General features: G+C 43.1%; 1 protein-coding gene across 1 annotated transcript in view; it reads right to left on the reverse strand.

Annotated features, from left to right (window-relative positions):
• LOC135548195 (alpha-mannosidase 2-like) overlaps positions 1–20590 on the reverse strand; it is a 61018-nt gene that overhangs the window by 13159 nt on the left and 27269 nt on the right. The window contains exons 10-14 of the mRNA XM_064977537.1: positions 10296–10481; positions 9934–10048; positions 9309–9376; positions 8928–9093; positions 1916–2146 (exon numbers count right to left, since the gene is read on the reverse strand). Of these exons, the coding sequence (XP_064833609.1) occupies positions 1916–2146; positions 8928–9093; positions 9309–9376; positions 9934–10048; positions 10296–10481 (766 nt within the window). The remainder of the gene's footprint in view (positions 1–1915; positions 2147–8927; positions 9094–9308; positions 9377–9933; positions 10049–10295; positions 10482–20590) is intronic.

Consider the following 20590-nt stretch of genomic DNA (forward strand, 5'->3'; position numbering starts at 1 on the left):
TACTATGTATGACATGCTGTGTTGTGCAGTGCTATGCTTTACCGTACTACTAATGCTGACCCTGTAAAACAGCACATTTCACTGCACCTATCTGGTGTATGTGACAATAAAACATCTGTGATCTGAACTATGCTGTGCTCTGCTCTGCTGTGCTGTGCTATGCTGTGCTAAGCTTTGCTATCAGGGCATAAAATTTATTTTTTGGTCCACCAACCACTGTGGTAGGTAGTTTTAAAAATCTACAAGCCACTCAGATTTTTTACCAACCAAAATATTTTTCCCCTGCTAAAATTACACCAACAAAACACACAAAAAATCATATGAGCATGCATTGTAATGTTTCTAAAACAAGAAATGTATTACTAGTAAGAAGTAATGTGGTATATTATTTCAGATTTTTTTTTGTGACCTGTGTTTTTTAACCAAAATATCACAGATGAGACAAAACGTTTCAAGGTTACCGCGGCAGCGTGTCTGCAGTCATGTTTGTCTCTGTGAGATTGAGTTTGACTAGTAGAAGCGTTGTCTTCTTTTATCTAACAGTTGAAACTCAAACATCGAAAAAACGACCTAGCTTGTGAACAAGACCATGTAAATAGCCAAGAAATACAAGGACAAAGTCTCACTTCAGTAAACTTTAGTTTCACGTAAATTAGACAGACTTGTATGCCTGTGTGCAGCGCTTCTAAAAATAAATCTTTTACTTAGCTCTTCACGTGTGCACAGCCCCCAGCCAGGCAGTGTTGCAGCACAAGATAAACTTTATCGGATTTGTAGTTCTTTGACCTTTTGCGATTAATTTAGCAGCTATAAAACAAAACTGCAGAAATACTTTGAAAACAGCAACTGCAGCATTTATTTTACTATAAATGTGATCATTATATTCACAAATGCAAGTGAAATGCTTGCACTGTGGAGCCCTGGCCACTCGCCAACATGGCTGGTGAAATGCTTGCACTGTGGAGCCCTGGCCACTCGCCAACATGGCTGGTGAAATGCTTGCTCTGTGGAGCCCTGGCCACTCGCCAACATGGCTGGTGAAATGCTTGCAATGTGGAGCCCTGGCCACTCGCCAACATGGCTGGTGAAATGCTTGCACTGTGGAGCCCTGGCCACTCGCCAACATGGCTGGTGAAATGCTTGCACTGTGGAGCCCTGGCCACTCGCCAACATGGCTGGTGAGCCCTGGCGCCCCCGCCAACATGGCTGGTGAAATGCTTGCACTGTGGAGCCCTGGCCACTCGCCAACATGGCTGGTGAAATGCTTGCACTGTGGAGCCCTGGCCACTCGCCAACATGGCTGGTGAAATGCTTGCACTGTGGAGCCCTGGCCACTCGCCAACATGGCTGGTGAAATGCTTGCACTGTGCAGCCCTGGCCACTCGCCAACATGGCTGGTGAAATGCTTGCACTGTGGAGCCCTGGCCACTCGCCAACATGGCTGGTGAAATGGACGTCTTACCCACCGATGCCAAAATCTAGCCGGATTTGGCAGGTGTTGGGTGTTCATTTTAGGCCCTGTTTGCTATGTTGTGCTGTGCTAAGCTGTGCTAAGCTTTGCTGTGCTGTGCTGTGCTGTGCTAAGCTGTGCTAAGCTTTGCTGTGCTGTGCTGTGCTGTGCTAAGCTGTGCTAAGCTTTGCTGTGCTATGCTGTGCTGTGCTAAGCTGTGCTAAGCTTTGCTATGCTGTGCTGTGCTGTGCTGTGTTAAGCTGTGCTGTGCTGTGCTGTGCTAAGCTGTGTTAAGCTTTGCTAAGCTGTGTTAAGCTGTGCTGTGCTGTGCTGTGCTGTGCTAAGCTTTGCTATGCTGTGCTGTGTTAAGCTGTGCTAAGCTTTGCTGTGCTATGCTGTGCTGTGCTGTGCTGTGTTAAGCTGTGCTAAGCTTTGCTATGCTGTGCTGTGCTGTGCACGGCTTACCTCCATCAGGCCGGTGGTGGGGGAGCTCCAGATCTGGATGTGGGGGTTGTGGATGCTGAGGGGGGTGGAGGCGTCCTGGGGGATGTTGACGGTGAAGTGCTTCATGTTGACGGATAGTTTGCCGCCTTGCCTAAGGAAAACATACTCTGCCGTCTCCGCCCCGCCGCTCACAGCCGTACTCAACTGGTACAGCCCAAGACCCAGCGCTGGTACCTGAGCTACGAAGGACAACTGCCCGGGGGAGAAAACACCAATACATGAGATAACGTGAAAAGAAAGCATAAACAGAAAACGTCTCTGTTTCACCACAAAATGGTAATACATTGGTGATCAATCTCTAGTCCAAACTAAAAAGACCACAGCTTTGGGTTTCTGCATCCATACACAGACTTGTCTGATACTGCCAGACACTACCTGCCTGATACTCCCTGACTCTACTTGATACTACCTGCCTGATACTCCCTGACACTACCTGCCTGATACTACCTGATACTAGCTGATACTACCTTCCTGATACTGCCTGACACTACCTGCCTGATACTCCCTGACACTACCTGCCTGATACTACCTGATACTGCCTGATACTACCTGATACTGCCTGATACTGACTGATACTGACTGATACTGCCTGACACTACCTGATACTACTTGATACTACCTGCCTGATACTCCCTGACACTACCTGATACTACCTTCCTGATACTGCCTGACACTACCTGCCTGATACTACCTGATACTGCCCGATACTGACTGATACTGACTGATACTGACTGATACTGCCTGATACTACCTGATACTGCCTGATACTGCCTGATACTACCTGACACTGCCTGACACTACCTGATACTGACTGATACTGCCTGATACTACCTGATACTGCCTGATACTGACTGATACTGCCTGATACTACCTGATACTACCTGATACTGCCTGATACTGACTGATACTACCTGATACTACCTGATACTGCCTGATACTGACTGATACTGACTGATACTACCTGATACTGACTGATACTACCTGATACTACCTGATACTGACTGATACTACCTGATACTACCTGATACTACCTGATACTGACTGATACTGACTGATACTGACCTGATACTGACTGATACTACCTGATACTGACTGATACTACCTGATACTGCCCTGATACTACCTGATACTACCTGATACTGACTGATACTGTCTGATACTACCTGATACTGACTGATACTACCTGATACGGACTGATACTACCTGATACTACCTGATACTGACTGATACTGTCTGATACTACCTGATACTACCTGATACTGACTGATACTGTCTGATACTACCTGATACTGCCTGATACTACCTGATACTGACTGATACTACCTGATACTACCTGATACTGACTGATACTACCTGATACTACCTGATACTGTCTGATACTGTCTGATACTACCTGATACTACCTGATACTACCTGATACTACCTGATACTACTTGATACTGTCTGATACTACCTGATACTGACTGATACTACCTGATACGGACTGATACTACCTGATACTACCTGATACTGTCTGATACTACCTGATACTACCTGATACTACCTGATACTGACTGATACTGTCTGATACTACCTGATACTACCTGATACTGACTGATACTACCTGATACTGACTGATACTACCTGATACTGACTGATACTACCTGATACTGCCTGACACTACCTGATACTGACTGATACTACCTGATACTGCCTGATACTACCTGATACTACCTGATACTGACTGATACTGTCTGATACTACCTGATACTACCTGATACTGACTGATACTGTCTGATACTACCTGATACTGCCTGATACTACCTGATACTACCTGATACTGACTGATACTGTCTGATACTACCTGATACTGCCTGATACTACCTGATACTACCCTGATACTGATACTGACTGATACTGACACTGTCTGATACTGCCTGATACTGTCTGATACTGCCTGATACTACCGGACACTGCCTGACACTACCTGATACTGACTGATACTGCCTGATACTACCTGATACTGACTGATACTGCCTGACACTGTCTGATACTGCCTGATACTGACTGATACTGCCTGACACTGACTGATACTGCCTGACACTGTCTGATACTGCCTGATACTGTCTGATACTACCTGATACTACCTGATACTACCTGATACTGCCCGATACTGACTGATACTACCTGATACTGACTGATACTACCTGATACTGACTGATACTACCTGATACTGACTGATACTACCTGATACGGACTGATACTACCTGATACTACCTGATACTACCTGATACTACCTGATACTACTTGATACTGTCTGATACTACCTGATACTGACTGATACTACCTGATACGGACTGATACTACCTGATACTACCTGATACTGACTGATACTGTCTGATACTACCTGATACTACCTGATACTGACTGATACTGTCTGATACTACCTGATACTACCTGATACTACCTGATACTACTTGATACTGTCTGATACTACCTGATACTACCTGATACTGTCTGATACTGTCTGATACTACCTGATACTACCTGATACTACCTGATACTACCTGATACTACTTGATACTGTCTGATACTACCTGATACTGACTGATACTACCTGATACGGACTGATACTACCTGATACTACCTGATACTGTCTGATACTACCTGATACTGCCTGACACTACCTGATACTGACTGATACTACCTGACACTGCCTGACACTACCTGATACTGACTGATACTGTCTGATACTACCTGATACTGCCTGATACTACCTGATACTACCTGATACTGACTGATACTGTCTGATACTACCTGATACTGCCTGATACTACCTGATACTACCCGATACTGCCTGATACTGACTGATACTGCCTGACACTGTCTGATACTGCCTGATACTGACTGATACTACCTGACACTGCCTGACACTACCTGATACTGACTGATACTGCCTGATACTACCTGATACTGCCTGATACTGCCTGATACTACCTGATACTGCCTGATACTACCTGATACTACCCGATACTGCCTGATACTGACTGATACTGCCTGACACTGTCTGATACTGCCTGATACTGACTGATACTACCTGACACTGCCTGACACTACCTGATACTGACTGATACTGCCTGATACTACCTGATATTGCCCGATACTGACTAATACTGTCTGATACTACCTGATACTACCTGATACTGCCCGATACTGACTGATACTACCTGATACTGACTGATACTACCTGATACGGACTGATACTACCTGATACTACCTGATACTACCTGATACTACTTGATACTGTCTGATACTACCTGATACTGACTGATACTACCTGATACGGACTGATACTACCTGATACTACCTGATACTACCTGATACTACCTGATACTACTTGATACTGTCTGATACTACCTGATACTGACTGATACTACCTGATACGGACTGATACTACCTGATACTACCTGATACTACCTGATACTGTCTGATACTGCCTGACACTACCTTCCTGATACTGTCTGATACTACCTGATTCTGTCTGCCCAATACTACCTGATACTAATGTTGAACAGTATACTGGTACCACATTAATATCACAGTGCCAAAACGTCATGATACTTATGATACCAACATTTTAGAATACCGTAGTACAGTTTCATATGATACTACCAACTTTTTCAGCCCTACCGATCTAAAGAACCTGCTGGCGCCTGTTATAAAATATTTATAAAAGTCGGTTTGGATTATAAATTCAGTTGAATTGAAGCATCAGCTACTAGTCTCTTGAATTCGCAGGTCCAATCATATCCACTTCACTTTCATGCGCATATCACGTGTGTCAGCTGTAATCATCCAGGCTCATCCCCTACCAGCCCTCACTCACCTGCTTCTCTCTGCGTCCCCTGCCAGGCCTCACTCACCTGCTTCTCTCTGCGTCCCCTGCCAGCACTCACTCACCTGCTTCTCTCGACGTCCCCTACCAGCCCTCACGCACCTGCTTCTCTCTGCGTCCCCTGCCAGCCCTCACTCACCTGCTTCTCTACGCGTCCCCTGCCAGTCCTCACTCACCTTCTTCTCTCTGCATCTCCTACCAGTCCTCACTCACCTGCTTCTCTCTGCATCTCCTACCAGTCCTCACTCACCTGCTTCTCTCTGCATCTCCTACCAGTCCTCACTCACCTGCTTCTCTCTGCATCTCCTACCAGTTCTCACTCACCTGCTTCTCTCCATCTGCTCTTCATGCGCGTCTATGCCTCCATCAGTTTAAAAAATATATAATTTAGCCATGATAGCGAGCATGGATGCAAACCCAGATCCTGATGAGTCTTTTTACATTTGTACACTTGTTAAATTGGAGCAGCGTGCAAAGTGAGCAATGTTACATTGTTACAACCAAGAGCACTGACTAGTCTGAGTAGACTTAGCAAGTTCACTGCCATGCAGCCTCTGAGTGTCAGGCATGCTTGCAGCTTTACAGCAAAGAAAACAGCTTGTCTCTAGCCTAAACAGTTAAAACAATATGACCATGTTTTTTATTTTATTTATTTTTTAACTAGGCAAGTCATTTAAGAACAAATTCTTATTTACAACGACGGCCAACCAAAAGGCATCTTGCTGTGACGGGGGCTGGGATTAAAAATATAAATGAAATAAAAATCGAGGACAAAACACACATCACGACAAGAGAGACAACACTACATAAAGAGAGACTTAAGACAACAACATAGCATGGCAGCAACACATGACAACACATCATGGCAGCAACACAACATGACAACAACATGGTAGCAACACATGGTAGCAGCACTAAACAGGGTACATACATTATTGGGCACAGACAACAGCACAAAGGGCATGAAGGTAGAGACAACAATACATCACACAAAGCACCATATTACCAGAGATGCCTTTTTTCTTTCTATTGGGATTCACGCGCATTTGATATAATTTCACAAACCATGTCGCAGTCTGTTTCAAACTAATCCCAGGTCGCTAATTATTGGTTTGATAACAAACAACGTTGTTCAGCTAACAATCTGGTAAATTGACAGTAGGTCTAGGCAAATTTCATAGGCACAGGAAGAAAGGAAAAGGGTCTGCTACTCATCTAATGTAAAACTAAACTACATCATCAATCTATTTATTTCTGGTGCTCCTTAAATACTGTTTGGTGCTTAACGTTTAAAAGTTGGGATCAGTGTGTGCATGTATATTTGTGGGAGAGAGAGAGAGAGTGGTGTGTGTATGTGTGTGTGTGTGTGTGTGTGTGTGTGTGTGTGTGTGTGTGTGTGTGTGTGTGTGTGTGTGTGTGTGTGTGTGTGTGTGTGTGTGTGTGTGTGTGTGTGTGTGTGTATGTGTGTGTGTGTGTCTGTTCACTTCCATTCCTGCACTCAAATCACAGGTAAGTTAAACTCAATGTGCTGTATTGAGTAGAAGTTGTGAATTTCCGTGACAGGCATCCAGGAAGGGGTGAACAGGATGCTAGGTCACAGATTTCTTTCCCACCGTGGTATCCCAATGATAGTCGGCATCGTGATACTTGGCCTGGTATCATGTTGTTTGTAAATGTTGGTATCGTGACAAGCCTACCTGATACGCGTGATAATACCTGATACTGCGTGATGATACCTGATACTGCGTGATAATACCTGATACCGCGTGATAATACCTGATACTACCTGCCTTACTACCTGATACTGCCTGAATACTGCGTGATAATACCTGATACTACCTGCCTGACATTACCTGATACTGCTTGACACTACCTAATACTACCTGATACTGCCTGATATTGACTGATACTACCTGATACTGCCTGATACTACCTTATAATGCCTGATACTACCTTATACTGCCTGACACTGCCTGATATGACCTGATACTGTGTGATAATACCTGATACAGCCTGCCTTACTACCTGATACTGCCAGATACTGCAAGATACTACCTGATTCTGCCTGATATTACCTGATACTGCTTGATACTACCTGATACTAGGTGATAATACCTGATACTGCCTGCCTGACATTACCTGATACTGTCAGATACTGCCTGATATTATCTGATACTGCTTTATACGGCTTGATACTACCTGAAACTGCATGATACTGCCTGATATAACCTGATACTGCCTGCCTTACTACCTGATACTGCCAGATACAGCCAGATAATACCTGATACTGCCTGATACTACCTGATACTGCGTGTTAATACTTGATACTGCCTGCCTGACATTCCCTGATACTGCCTGACATTCCCTGATACTGCCTGACATTACCTGATACTGCCTGACATTACCTGATACTGCCTGACATTACCTGATACTGCCTGATATTACCTGATACTGCCTGACATTACCTGATACTGCCTGACATTACCTGATACTGCCTGACATTACCTGATACTGCCTGACATTACCTGATACTGCCTGACATTACCTGATACTGCCTGCCTGACATTCCCTGATACTGCCTGATATTACCTGATACTGCCTGACATTACCTGATACTGCCTGACATTACCTGATACTGCCTGACATTACCTGATACTGCCTGCCTGACATTCCCTGATACTGCCTGACATTACCTGATACTGCCTGACATTACCTGATACTGCCTGACATTACCTGATACTGCCTGCCTGACATTCCCTGATACTGCCTGATATTACCTGATACTGCCTGACATTACCTGATACTGCCTGACATTACCTGATACTGCCTGACATTACCTGATACTGCCTGACATTACCTGATACTGCCTGATATTACCTGATACTGCCTGATATTACCTGATACTGCCTGCCTGACATTCCCTGATACTGCCTGACATTACCTGATACTGCCTGATACTACCTGATACCCGTATTATCATTCATGAATGTATCTGAATTTGAAGCTTAATAAAAAACAATTGATGCAGGGAATTAACCTGGATAAATAAAGGATATACAAAAATAATTGATAACAAAACAATGTAACAGACACTCATACCTGGAAGGCCTCTGTGGAAGCTGTGGTGGAGTCGTCCCAGACCGCGCTAACCTGAGCGGGGACGGGCTGACCGTGGTCTGTGATCACACACACGTGGGGCGTGTTCACGTACACGGTCACCACTGACGTGCGGTCCTGCTCCGTGGGGTTGTAGACGACCACAGACCTGAGGGGAAACGATCTGTTGGTACAAGCTGCTAATGTTTTGATCTGATAAGTCTGAAAGTACAGACACATATCCAGACAAAACTGTTCAACCTGACCAGACTATAACTTCCTATACTTTTCTAAGACATATTTGGAATGTGGGGTCATAAGGGGTCATAATATCAGCCAGAATGTTGTGAGGGAAAAGGGAGTAATATTTTTACAGCGACATACCTAGGCTGTGAGCTGATTTTCAGAAGGGTTTTTTGAGGCAGGGCATCTTGAGAAGGCTGGATGTCATCCTGAGAGAAATTTGCATGAGATTGAGTTGATTTGCAAAATAACACATCTGGTGTAGCTACACCAACACACATTACACACACTATTTTCAATTCTTTGAGACACATTTGAAAAATGTATTTAATTTTGTTTTTGTGGTATTGGCTGCCGCTTTTGGGAATTGAGAAGCTATTTAAGCGTCTAAGGCTCATTCACTTCCCAATAGAAATTTCATTAGGTTGGGGTGAGTGAGATTCATATCAAGCATATTTTCAGCTGCTGTAGCAAAACAACGAAGTGGAAGAGGTTACATTTCTCTGAAAATTGATGTTGACTTCCTGCCGGGGCAATTTGCATATTAAAATCCTGATGTTGTGCCTGCTTGAGGGTTTTTGTCGAAGGTAGAGTATGGTAAATAAACACTTCAAAAGGTAGCTACTACATGCACTTCACTCCCTGTACCACCAGCATCAACCGTCACCCTTTGAAAATCACTCTACTATTCTGAAAATGTTGCTATGCACAACCAACACCCTTGTTTCAACACCGAAATTAAAACACCAATGCTATTTTTACTCACCATTTGAAGAAAGGCTTTTGACGGATTGTGACTGTATGCACTTTTGTCCTTTAACAGCAGCCAGTGTGCGGAGTTGACAATCACTTGGTTCAAATTCAAAATGGAATGAAACAACCTGAGAAGAGAGAATTGTTTTTAGTAAATGCCCAGAGGAAAGCAGTCAAAGCTCCGAGTCAAATAGTGTTTCACTTTCATTCAACCAATGTCTACGTCCCAACGCTGAATACAGTATAATCACTAAACCATGTCAGTGCAATCCCTTTAACTCATGATTAATCAGTGTGTCCATGTCGACACTGCATCTCTCCCAATCAAATAAGACGATGAAAACAAATAAAACAAGTCATAAACCAGAGTGACACCTGGTACCGTAGTCGATCACTACCATGTCCTTGCCGGTGCCTGTGATGGCGTCATGATGCTGGAACAGGCCCAGGTTCCTCCTAGCTTCAGTGAGCAGTCTGTTGTTTTCCACAGCTGGGAAATCATTCAGCTTCCCAAACCTCTGAATATTAGCCAGGGTCAGGGAGTAAAGGATCTCAGCTGCCCTGAAGGACAGACAAAGGGAATAGTTTTTTTCTTCACATGAGTTTTCCTTTCCATGACACCAAGACAAAGACAGACATGGGTTGTGTCTGAAATGTTTTAAACGGTGAGATACCATGTCATTTGAATCTGAATTTGACCAATAATAAAAAATTAAAAATACTGTTGCAAAACATTGTGCAGTCCTGAACACGACCCATGTTCACTAATTGACAAATAGTTGTTGATATAGGGGTTCATCACGGACCAAGAGATAAGTAAAGTACTCCAAATTGACTACAGTTGGAAATCTCCAGCATTTGTTTGCAATCAGAGTCTCAGCTTGTCTTATTGAACCCATTTAACCCCCGAGCAACAGCAATGAAAAATGAGCTGCTCGGCTCACAAAATAGAGATTTTCTCATTATCCCTAAAGTATCAAGGAAAACAGCTGGCAGATGAGGCTTTTCTTAAACTGCTCCAGCCTTGTGACACTAACTGTTAGTTGCTATCAGGGAATCAGAGACATCCAGTGTTACCATTTCTAATTCTGAGATTGTTTCAGTCCAGTGGAAGCCCTACCACTTGTTTATAGAGCTGAGGGATGGAACTGAGAGAATCAATGTAAGCACTCTTAAAGTCATAGGCCAGGTTTTTACTGCTGTGTAACTTGTTTACTGCTTTTTCTCTCGATATTTGATTGTGCATCTTGATCACCGTACAATGTCCTATGTGTCTAACTGTGTCCATCTAGATTGTTCTATATTGACAATGGCAGAGCAACACCTCTTGTTTGTGGTAGATCTCTAAGAAAATCACGTTTTAATACGAAAACCAAAATATTTGATCAATCTAAGGACAATCATGTACCTATCTCTAAGTCTTTGAACAAGAACAGGACTGGGGAGCCCTAGGATTTCAATGCACTGACTGCATCTTGAGAGCTTGTCACATAAAACAATAGACTGAGGCAACTGACCCAAACATACCATGTAAAAAGCCAATAGCGCTGCCTCCTTTCACAGAGAAAGACATATTTACAGAACAAGACAATGACTTTGAAGGGAACAACTCTTTAAGAGAATTGAGGAAGAGAGCAGGCAGACCTACATCTATACACATACTGTGCACAGTCTTGTTTGCAGCTTGAAAGCAGTCACCGGTTGAGTACTAAGACTAATTTAACGACTTTGTTGTGATTACCCATTTCCCTTCCTATATTTAGACACCCTCAAATGCAAATACAGTCATGTGTTTGAAGACAATGCACAAATCCATCCATACAGTATCTGTCGGTATACTGAATCTAACATAAACTAATTTCTGTTATGAAGTTCAAGCATAACAATAGACGCTTAGACAATCTTGAGACCTCAGCAGGACAGAACAGATTCAAAGTTCAAATGGACTTAAACTCTTTCTCTGCTGAAACGTTTCTCACGTGGTTTTTTCCCTGCTGGAACTTTTCTCACTTGGTATTTCTCTGCTCTGGGCAATGGTGTGTGAGATGCTATGTGTATGTGGGGGCTCTGGAGGTTGGTCTGTAATGAGGGCTTTGTCTGTGAGGGCTCACAGGGAGATAGACAGTCTGTGGTGGAGAGGGAGAGACCCCAGTGTTGAGGCCCCAGAACCCTGCCTGTGCTACTGGTTAAAGGCTTTGTAGACAGTGGGACCTGGGGCAGGAGAGGAAACACTCATTACTGCTCTACTACTGAGTCTGATCAAACACAATGGTGCACACACACGCAGACAGACAGACAGACAGACAGACAGACAGACAGACAGACAGACAGACAGACAGACAGACAGACAGACAGACCTCTTATCCACAGTCATCTCTGTGTGCTTAGTTCCTGCACTGACCACCTTGACTGTCTCACACCAGAGATCCAGTAAGATTATGCCTTTATCTGAACAGTCAAAACAAAGGAAATCAATACCTGCTGAGAATACAGGTGTAAACACCGTGACTGAGGGTCTTTACCCCGTATCAGTAGAGAGTAGCAAAACTTTTGGCCAGAAGTTTGGGTACCTGGTACTTTTAGTTGTAGAAGAAACACTTGACTAGAAGATACCAGGAAGACTAACGGTTGCCAAGGTGTCAGTTCACGGGAATCCAAATGAAGAATACTGTAACCCAATCAAAGACATGATGAAACTAATCCACTGTGCATTAAACAGATAATTGTTATTTTTACATTTGAAGCAACTGAGATAGACCATAAATTAACCTTGAATAATAACTACATCTCCAACTAGGCCTGATTTAGAAAGGCTTGATTAAAATAATATGATTGTTAAAAACTTTCATTTACATTTTTTTGAAACGTTTCTCATCAACTACTCTTGCGTATTGATGAATGTTGAAGTATCGATCCAATAAAACATTCAAGTTTGGTCTTCTCACTCCAAAGTGTTTTAGACAGTTGATGAAGAAAGAAATTAAAGCCAATCTAATGGTCCACCATCTAATAACCTCAAACACTGACCAGACAGACTTGACTTTAATGCCTTTTAAGTTAGCACTAGCCTTTATCCTTCAGTCACGGGAGAGAGAAGATCTCCCCTGGGTCATTGCCTTTGATCCAGTCTGTTTCTTTCTTTAGTAAAGGTTTCTGTAGCAAGTTATTGTTTATGTGGTGGGGGAGTTAGCCCCATGCACAACCCCCAACCTGCAGGGCCAGAGACTGCTTGGTCTGCCTCCTACCCTTCAACCTTTCTGGCTTGGTTGCACCTGCTGGGGGTTTAACCCCCTCTGGCAAGGTGACAGTAGTATTGGGGGGAAAAATGTTAGTTACATATCGCAACATTATTTTGGACTATATTTTATCGATACTTTGACTCCAAGTATCGATTTGTAAGATAGTGTTAGCTAGGTAGCGTTAGCTAGGGCTATTCGGCTGTATCCGTGCCAAAACGCAGCTGTTTTTCATTCTACAGCTTGTTCTTCTACACACAAAAAATTAAGCAATTAAAGCAATTGTTAATTTACATTTGCATTTGTTTCATTCACTCATTAGCATATACAGTGCTTTCAGAAAATAATCACAACCCATTACTTTTCCCACATTTTGTTGTTACAAAGTGGGATTATAATGGATTTAATTATTTATTTATTTTTTAAATACAACAATCTATACAATCCTGTGTAATGTCATATTGGAAAAAAAATGTCACCTTTTTTAATTAAAGGAAAATAAAACACTAATATATTTTTATTAGATAAGTATTCATCCCCCTGAGTCAATACATGTTAGAATCACCTTTATCGGCAATTACAGCTGTGAGTCTTTCTGGGTAAGTCTCTAAGAGTTTTGCAAACCTATATTGTACAATATTTGCACATTATTATCAAAAAAATATTCAACCTCAGTCAAGTTGGTTGTTGGTCATTGCTAGACAGCCATTTTCAAGTCTTGCTATAGATTTTCAAGCCGATTTGAAGTCAAAACTGTAACTAGGCTACTCAAGAACAATCAATGTGTTCTTGGTAAGTAACTCAAGTGTATATTTGGCCTTGTGTTTTAGGTTATTGTCCTACTTAAAGGTGAATTTGTCTCCCAGTGCCTGTGCTTAGCTCTATTCCTTTTTCTTTTCATCCTAAAAAACTCCATAGTCCTTGCTGATGACAAGCATACTCATAACATGATGCAGCCACCAACATGCTTGATAATATGAAGAGTGGTACTCAGTGATGTGTTGTGTTGGAATTGCCAAAAAAAAGGGATTGAATACTTATTGACTCGAGACATTTCAGCTTTTCATGTTTTATTAATTACAAAAAAACACAAAAAAACATAATTCCACTTTGACATCATGGGGTATGTCGAGATCAGTGACACAGCATCAAAATGTAATCAATTTTAAATTCAGGCTGTAACACAACAAAATGTGGAAAGCGTTCCACATGGATGCTGGCCCATGTTCCATGTTAGCTCCATTGCTTCACATAGTTGTGTCAAGTTGGCTGGATTTCCTTTGGGTGGTGGATCACTGTTGATAGACACAGGAAACTGTGAAAAACCCAGCAGCGTTGCAGTTCTTGACGCACACAAACCGGTGTGCCTGGCACCTACTACCATACCCCATTCAAAGGCACTTAAATATTTTGTCTTGCTCATTCACCCTCTGAATGGCACACATACACAATCCATGTCTAAATTGTCTCAAGGCTTAAACATCCTTCTTTAACCTGTCTCCTCTCCTTCATCTACACTGATTTATGACATTTACATAAGTATTCAGACCCTTTACTCTGTACTTGGTTGAAGCACCTTTGGCAGTGATTACAGCCTCAAGTCTTCTTGGGTATGACGCCACAAGCTTGGCACATCTGTATTTGGGGAGTTTCTCCCATTCTTCTCTACAGACTCTCTCAAGCTCTGTCAGGTAGGATGGGGAGCATCGCTGCAGAGTTGCAAAGAAAAAGCCATATCTCAGATTGGCCAATAAAAAGAAAAGATGAAGATGGGCTAGAAGGCCAGCATCCTGGAGTCACCTCTTCACTGTTGACGTTGAGTATTTTGCGGGTACTATTTAATGAAGCTGCCTGTTGAGGACTTGTGAGGTGTCTGTTTCTCAAACTCAACACTCTAATGTACTTGTCCTCTTGCTCAGTTGTGCACCGGAGCCTCCCACTTTCTATTCTGGTTAGAGCCAGTTTGCGCTGTTCTGTGAAGGGAGTAGTACACAGCGTTATACGAGATCTTCAGTTTCCTGGCAATTTGTCGCATGGAATAGCCTTAATTTCTCAGAACAAGAATAGACTGACGAGTTTCAGAAGAAAGTTCTTTGTTTCTGGACATTTTGAGCCTGTAATTGAACCCACAAATGCTGACGCTCCAGATACTCAACTTGTCAAAAGAAGGCCAGTTTTATTGATTCTTTAATCAGAACAGTTTTCAGCTGTGCTAACATAATTGCAAAAGGGTTTTCTAAAGATCAATTAGCATTTTAAATTTATAAACCTGGATTAGCTAACACAAAGTGCAATTGGAACACAGGATTGATGGTTGCTGATAATGGGCAACATTAACAATTTCTACACTGTATATCTGATATATTTTATTTTATGACTTCAATATAAAACCTTGGAGGCTCGTGGATCTCACTCCCTTCCATAGACTTAAACAGTAATTATGACAACTTCTGGAGGACGTTCTCCAGGCCTATCAGAGCTCTTGCAGAATGAACTGACATGTTGTCCACCCAATCAAAGGATCAGAGAATGAATCTAGTACTGAAAGCATAAGCTACAGCTAGCTATCACTGCAGTGCATAAAATGGGGTGAGTAGTTGACTCAAAGAGAGAGAAAGACAATAGCCGAACAGTTTTGAACAAATTATTTTATTCAAAAATGAAGGAGAAGCACACGCGAGAGAGAGCTAGCTATATTTCGTATTTTTTTCACTTTCACTTATTTACCTAGCAAATGCAGCTATGGAGTTTAGCCTACTCCAACAGAGAGAGATTTAATGTTACCTAGCTGGCTATGGCTATCCAACACTGGAACTATTCCAAGTCAAGGTAAGCTCTTGGTGTGATGAATTTATTGCCACCGGGGCCCGCCTGTGAAACTGCTAAACTGCTTGCTAACAGTACACTGTACTGCATGATTGTAGCGGGTTTACGAACACTTTAGTTCGGGTAGCTATGTTGACTTGACGTTAACTAATATGGTTACCACGATTGTAGGCTGTGTGTAGCGGTTAGTGTTTATGATATGAAGATTTGGCTTGGAAAGGTTTTTTCGCCTGGTTACAGACAACTGATGTGTTGTGCACTGAAGTCCACAAGCGAAAGGAAAAGGTGAGAGGAGGAGAACGCGTAGATGCGAGAAGGAATTATCCAACGATCGAAAGGATCATGCTGTTTAAATGTGGCTGCTATGAACTGTCTTTGCGTATGATCAGGGGTGTATTCATTCCGTTGATTCTGTTGTTTAAAAAAAATCTTAAATGGAAGCAAATGGAACAAAACGGGGATAAACATACCTGAATTTGTCCAAAAGAAACTCTCGTTTGCAACTGTTAGACTAATGATTACACCCTAGATCAGCTAGATGCAGGTAAGATTGTGCAAGGCAGTATTGATTGTGTCAATGTCTTGTCACATTTCTCTCGACCTGTGCACCTACACTACATGGCCAAAAGTATGTAGGACCCCCATTCAAATTAGTGAATTTGGCTATTTCAGTCACATCCATTGCTGACAGGTGTATAAAATCAAGCACACAGCTATGTAATCTTCATTGACAAACATTGGCAGTAGAATGGCCCGTACTGAAGAGCTCAGTGACTTTGAACGTGGTACCATCATAGGATGTTATTGTGTTGTTGCTGTTATTGTGAAGTGAAAATGTCTAGGAGCAACAACGGCTCAGCCGTGAAGTAGTAGGCCACACAAGCTCACAGAATGGGACTGACAAGTGCTGAAGCTACCTGCCCAAATGCATTGTGCCAACTGTAAAGTTTGGTGGAGAACGAAAAATGGTCTGGGGCTGTTTTTCATGGTTCCAGCTAGACGCTACAGCATACAATGATATTCTAGACAATTCTGTGCTTTTAACTTTGTGGCAACATTTTGGGGAAGGCTGTCCTGTTTCAGCATGGCAATGCCCCCTGCACAAATTGAGGTCAATACAGAAAATGTTTGTCAAGATCGGGTATGGAAGAACTTGACTGGCCTGCACAGAGCCCTGACCTCAACCCCATCGAGCACCATTCGAATGAGTTTGAACGCCAACTGCGAGCCAGGCCTAATCAGCTAACATCAGTGCCCAATCTCACTAATGCTCTAGCGCAGTGGTTCCCAAACGTGTTATAGTCCCGTAACCTTTCAAACATTCAACGTCCAGCTGCATACCCCTCTAGTACCAGGGTCAGCGCACTGTCAAATGTTGTTTTTTGCCATCAATGTAAGCCTGCCACACACACACTATACAATACATTTATTAAACATTAGAATGAGTGTGAGTTTTTGTCAGAACCCAGCTCGTGGGAAGTGACAAAGAGCTCTTATAGGACAGGGCACAAATAATAATATAATAATTATCAATAATTTTGCTCTTTATTCAGCCATCTTACAAATCTAACTTTAAAAATGGTGAATTAATGAGAAGGATGTGCTTGACAGGATTCACATAACTCTACAATGTTGGGTTGTATTGGTGAGAGTCTCAGTCTTAAATCATTTTCCACACACAGTCTGTATTTAGTTTTCATGCTAGTGAGGGCCGAGAAGCCACTCTCACATAGGTACGTGGTTGCAAAGGGCATCAGTGTCTTAACAGCGTGATTTGCCAAGGCCAGAAACTCTGAGCGCAGCCCAATCCAGAAATCTGGCAGTGGCTTCTGATTAAATTCCATTTTCACAGAACCGTTTGTTGCAATTTAGATGAGGCTCTCTTGTTAAATGGACTGGAGGCAGGGCATGAAAGGGATAACAAATCCAGTTGTTTGTGTCATCCGTTTTGGGAAAGTACCTGCGTAATTGTGCACCCAACACACTCAAGTGCTTCGCTATATCACATTTGACATTGTTCGTAAACTTGAGTTCATTTGCACACAAGAAATCATACAATGATGGAAAGACCTGTCGTCATCATGCAAACGGTCAGACAAGTGAAAATTATGGTCAGTAAAGAAAACTTTAAAAAAGTTTTTTTTCTCTCAAAAAAAGGGGCAATACTTTGCCCCTTGATAACCAGCGCACTTCTGTATGTAGTAAAAGCGTTACATGGTCGCTGCCCATATCATTGCATAGTGCATAAAATACATGAGAGTTCAGGGGCCTTGCTTAACAAAGTTAACCATTTTCACGGTAGTGTCCAACACGTTTTTCAGGCATTCTCTTGGCTTCTAGGTTATACTACTGCAATGCTCTACTTTCCGGCTACCCAGATAAAGCACTAAATAAACTTCAGTTAGTGCTAAATACGGCAGCTAGAATCCTGATTAGAACCACCAAAATGTGATCATATTACTCCAGTGCTAGCCTCCCTACACTGGCTTCCTGTCAAGGAAAGGGCTGATTTCAAGGTTTTACTGCTAACCTACAAAGCATTACATGGGCTTGCTCCTATCTATCTCTCTGATTTGGTTCTGCCGTACATACCGGTCACACAGGCCTCCTAATTATGTCATGTCTTGTTATGTCTGGTCACTTTTTAAGTCTCTCATTCTTCAGCTGTTCTACATCTCCCCCTAATTGTCCCCCTGATTAGAATTTCTGATTCTTGTTTGTGTTTTTGATGCAAACAGCTGGAGGCAGGTGGCATTATACTTTCTTTTTGTTCCCTATAGAGCATTCCTGTTTTTCATTAAAGAACTCTGTTTTTTATGAAATGGTCTGCCTACCTTTTCATGTCAAGAAGGGAGACTAGGCAAACGAGGAGGAATTGTCGGTCTCAGACCTTTCCAAGTCTCTTTACTGAAGACTCATCTCTTCAAGTGGGGGTCATATGATTGAGTGTGATGTGGTGTTCTCTCTCCAGTCCCAGGAGGGGAAGGTGAGTGGGGCACGGCAAAGGCGAGGGCTGGAGCACATATGTCAGAGTCAAGGCCTATGTCAGGGGCGGCCACATCCGGCCCTAGTGACTGGAAGAAGGTTTTTTACGGCCCCTGGGATGATCTTGATTTATTATTAGAACCGGCCCGCAGACGTGGAAAGGAGCTCCAAGCCGGCAGCCCGCAGATCTTTTACACATCAGCTCGCGTTCTCCGTTGCTCCCCTCTCCACATCACTGCCACCTGCCGCATCATTTCCTCGGATGCAATGCAATCCGGTCGGCCAAGGAGAAGGACGGAGAATCACCAATCGCAGTAGGCTGCTGGTCATTTTGTCAATCATGTTAGCCAGAGCTCATCAGTAAGAGCAGCTACTGGTCAGCATCACAGCCTCTCCTTCTGGAAAATCCGGTCCATCTCCGCTGGCCCGGTTCACTTTCAGATACTCCCATCAAAAATGGCAGTTAAGCCCACGGCCTTGGAGATGGTAGTTCTCTCCCCAAGACAGCGTGAGAGAACTGTCTCTGGGGGAAACCATTTCTTTTTTAAACTTTTACACCTGTTGTTTTGGGTCATCCCTGGAGTGCGCCATAACCCTTCTATTAATTGGTCTAGTTCCTATCCTGGAAGTTTCTTGTCATGTGACCTGTTTAAATCCCTCCTGTTTCCTCTGTGTCTTCACAGGAGGAGCCTGTGACAGGGGTGGAGTATCAAACGGTGTTCAGTCGCAAGGCCACTTCTCTCCCTCCACACCGGTCGTATGAAGTATTGATCTCCTTCCGGGAATAATCTGAGACGATTACATTAGCGGGGTTTTTTTTGAGAAGAAACATGCGTGGATTATCGAGGACAAAAACAAGAATATGGACATGGAACAAAGGCTACAAAAGCGCAGAGGAATTAAAACGTTAGGCACTTTGAATATCTCGACAGGCTCCAGCTGTCTTTCAGGCAAAAAGCCAAATCACAAGGCCCGTCTCTCTCGATTCATGTCAAGGCCAGTTTTGGAGAATTTTGGCAGAAGCATTTTTCATGCCGCCTCTGTCCCTTTTCTCGGTTCCGTTATTTCCGCTGAGGGCATTAAGATGGATCCCGCTAAGGTCCAGGCTGTCATTGATTGGCCCGTTCCTAAGTCACACGTCGAGCTGCAGCGCTTTCTGGGCTTCGATCTGAGGTGGCTAAATCAGCCCGGCCATTTACATGATTAAAGTTTGTGACGTGCTTTAAGTTTGCCCAGAGCTTTTGAAAAAGGCAACTCTTGTTACACCTTTTAAATGTGAGTCTGGGAGCAGAAACAGGTCCATTGCCGAGAGAGTAGACCAGTTGTCCATCAATCGAAAAGAGCAGTCGTTTGGACTGAAAAAGGGAAAAGATTTCATTGGGCTCATATTCCGTTTGAGCTGTGGATCCGGGAGAGCAGCCTGATGCTTTATTTCTTCAGACATTGCCCAGTTGTCACGGGCGTGTTGTCGGGTTGACTGTCATTGAGAGGAGGTGGACTCCAGCCTAGCTTGCGTGACAGAGGAGTTTTTGGCCGTTTTCAGTGGGCCCACTCTGCCAAGTTGCATGGCACAGCGTTTCTGGGGCATGATTTGTATGAAGAGGTGTCAAGATCGACCGTGGT

This window comes from Oncorhynchus masou, chromosome 11, assembly GCF_036934945.1.
Source record: "Oncorhynchus masou masou isolate Uvic2021 chromosome 11, UVic_Omas_1.1, whole genome shotgun sequence".
Lineage (NCBI taxonomy): Eukaryota > Metazoa > Chordata > Actinopteri > Salmoniformes > Salmonidae > Oncorhynchus > Oncorhynchus masou.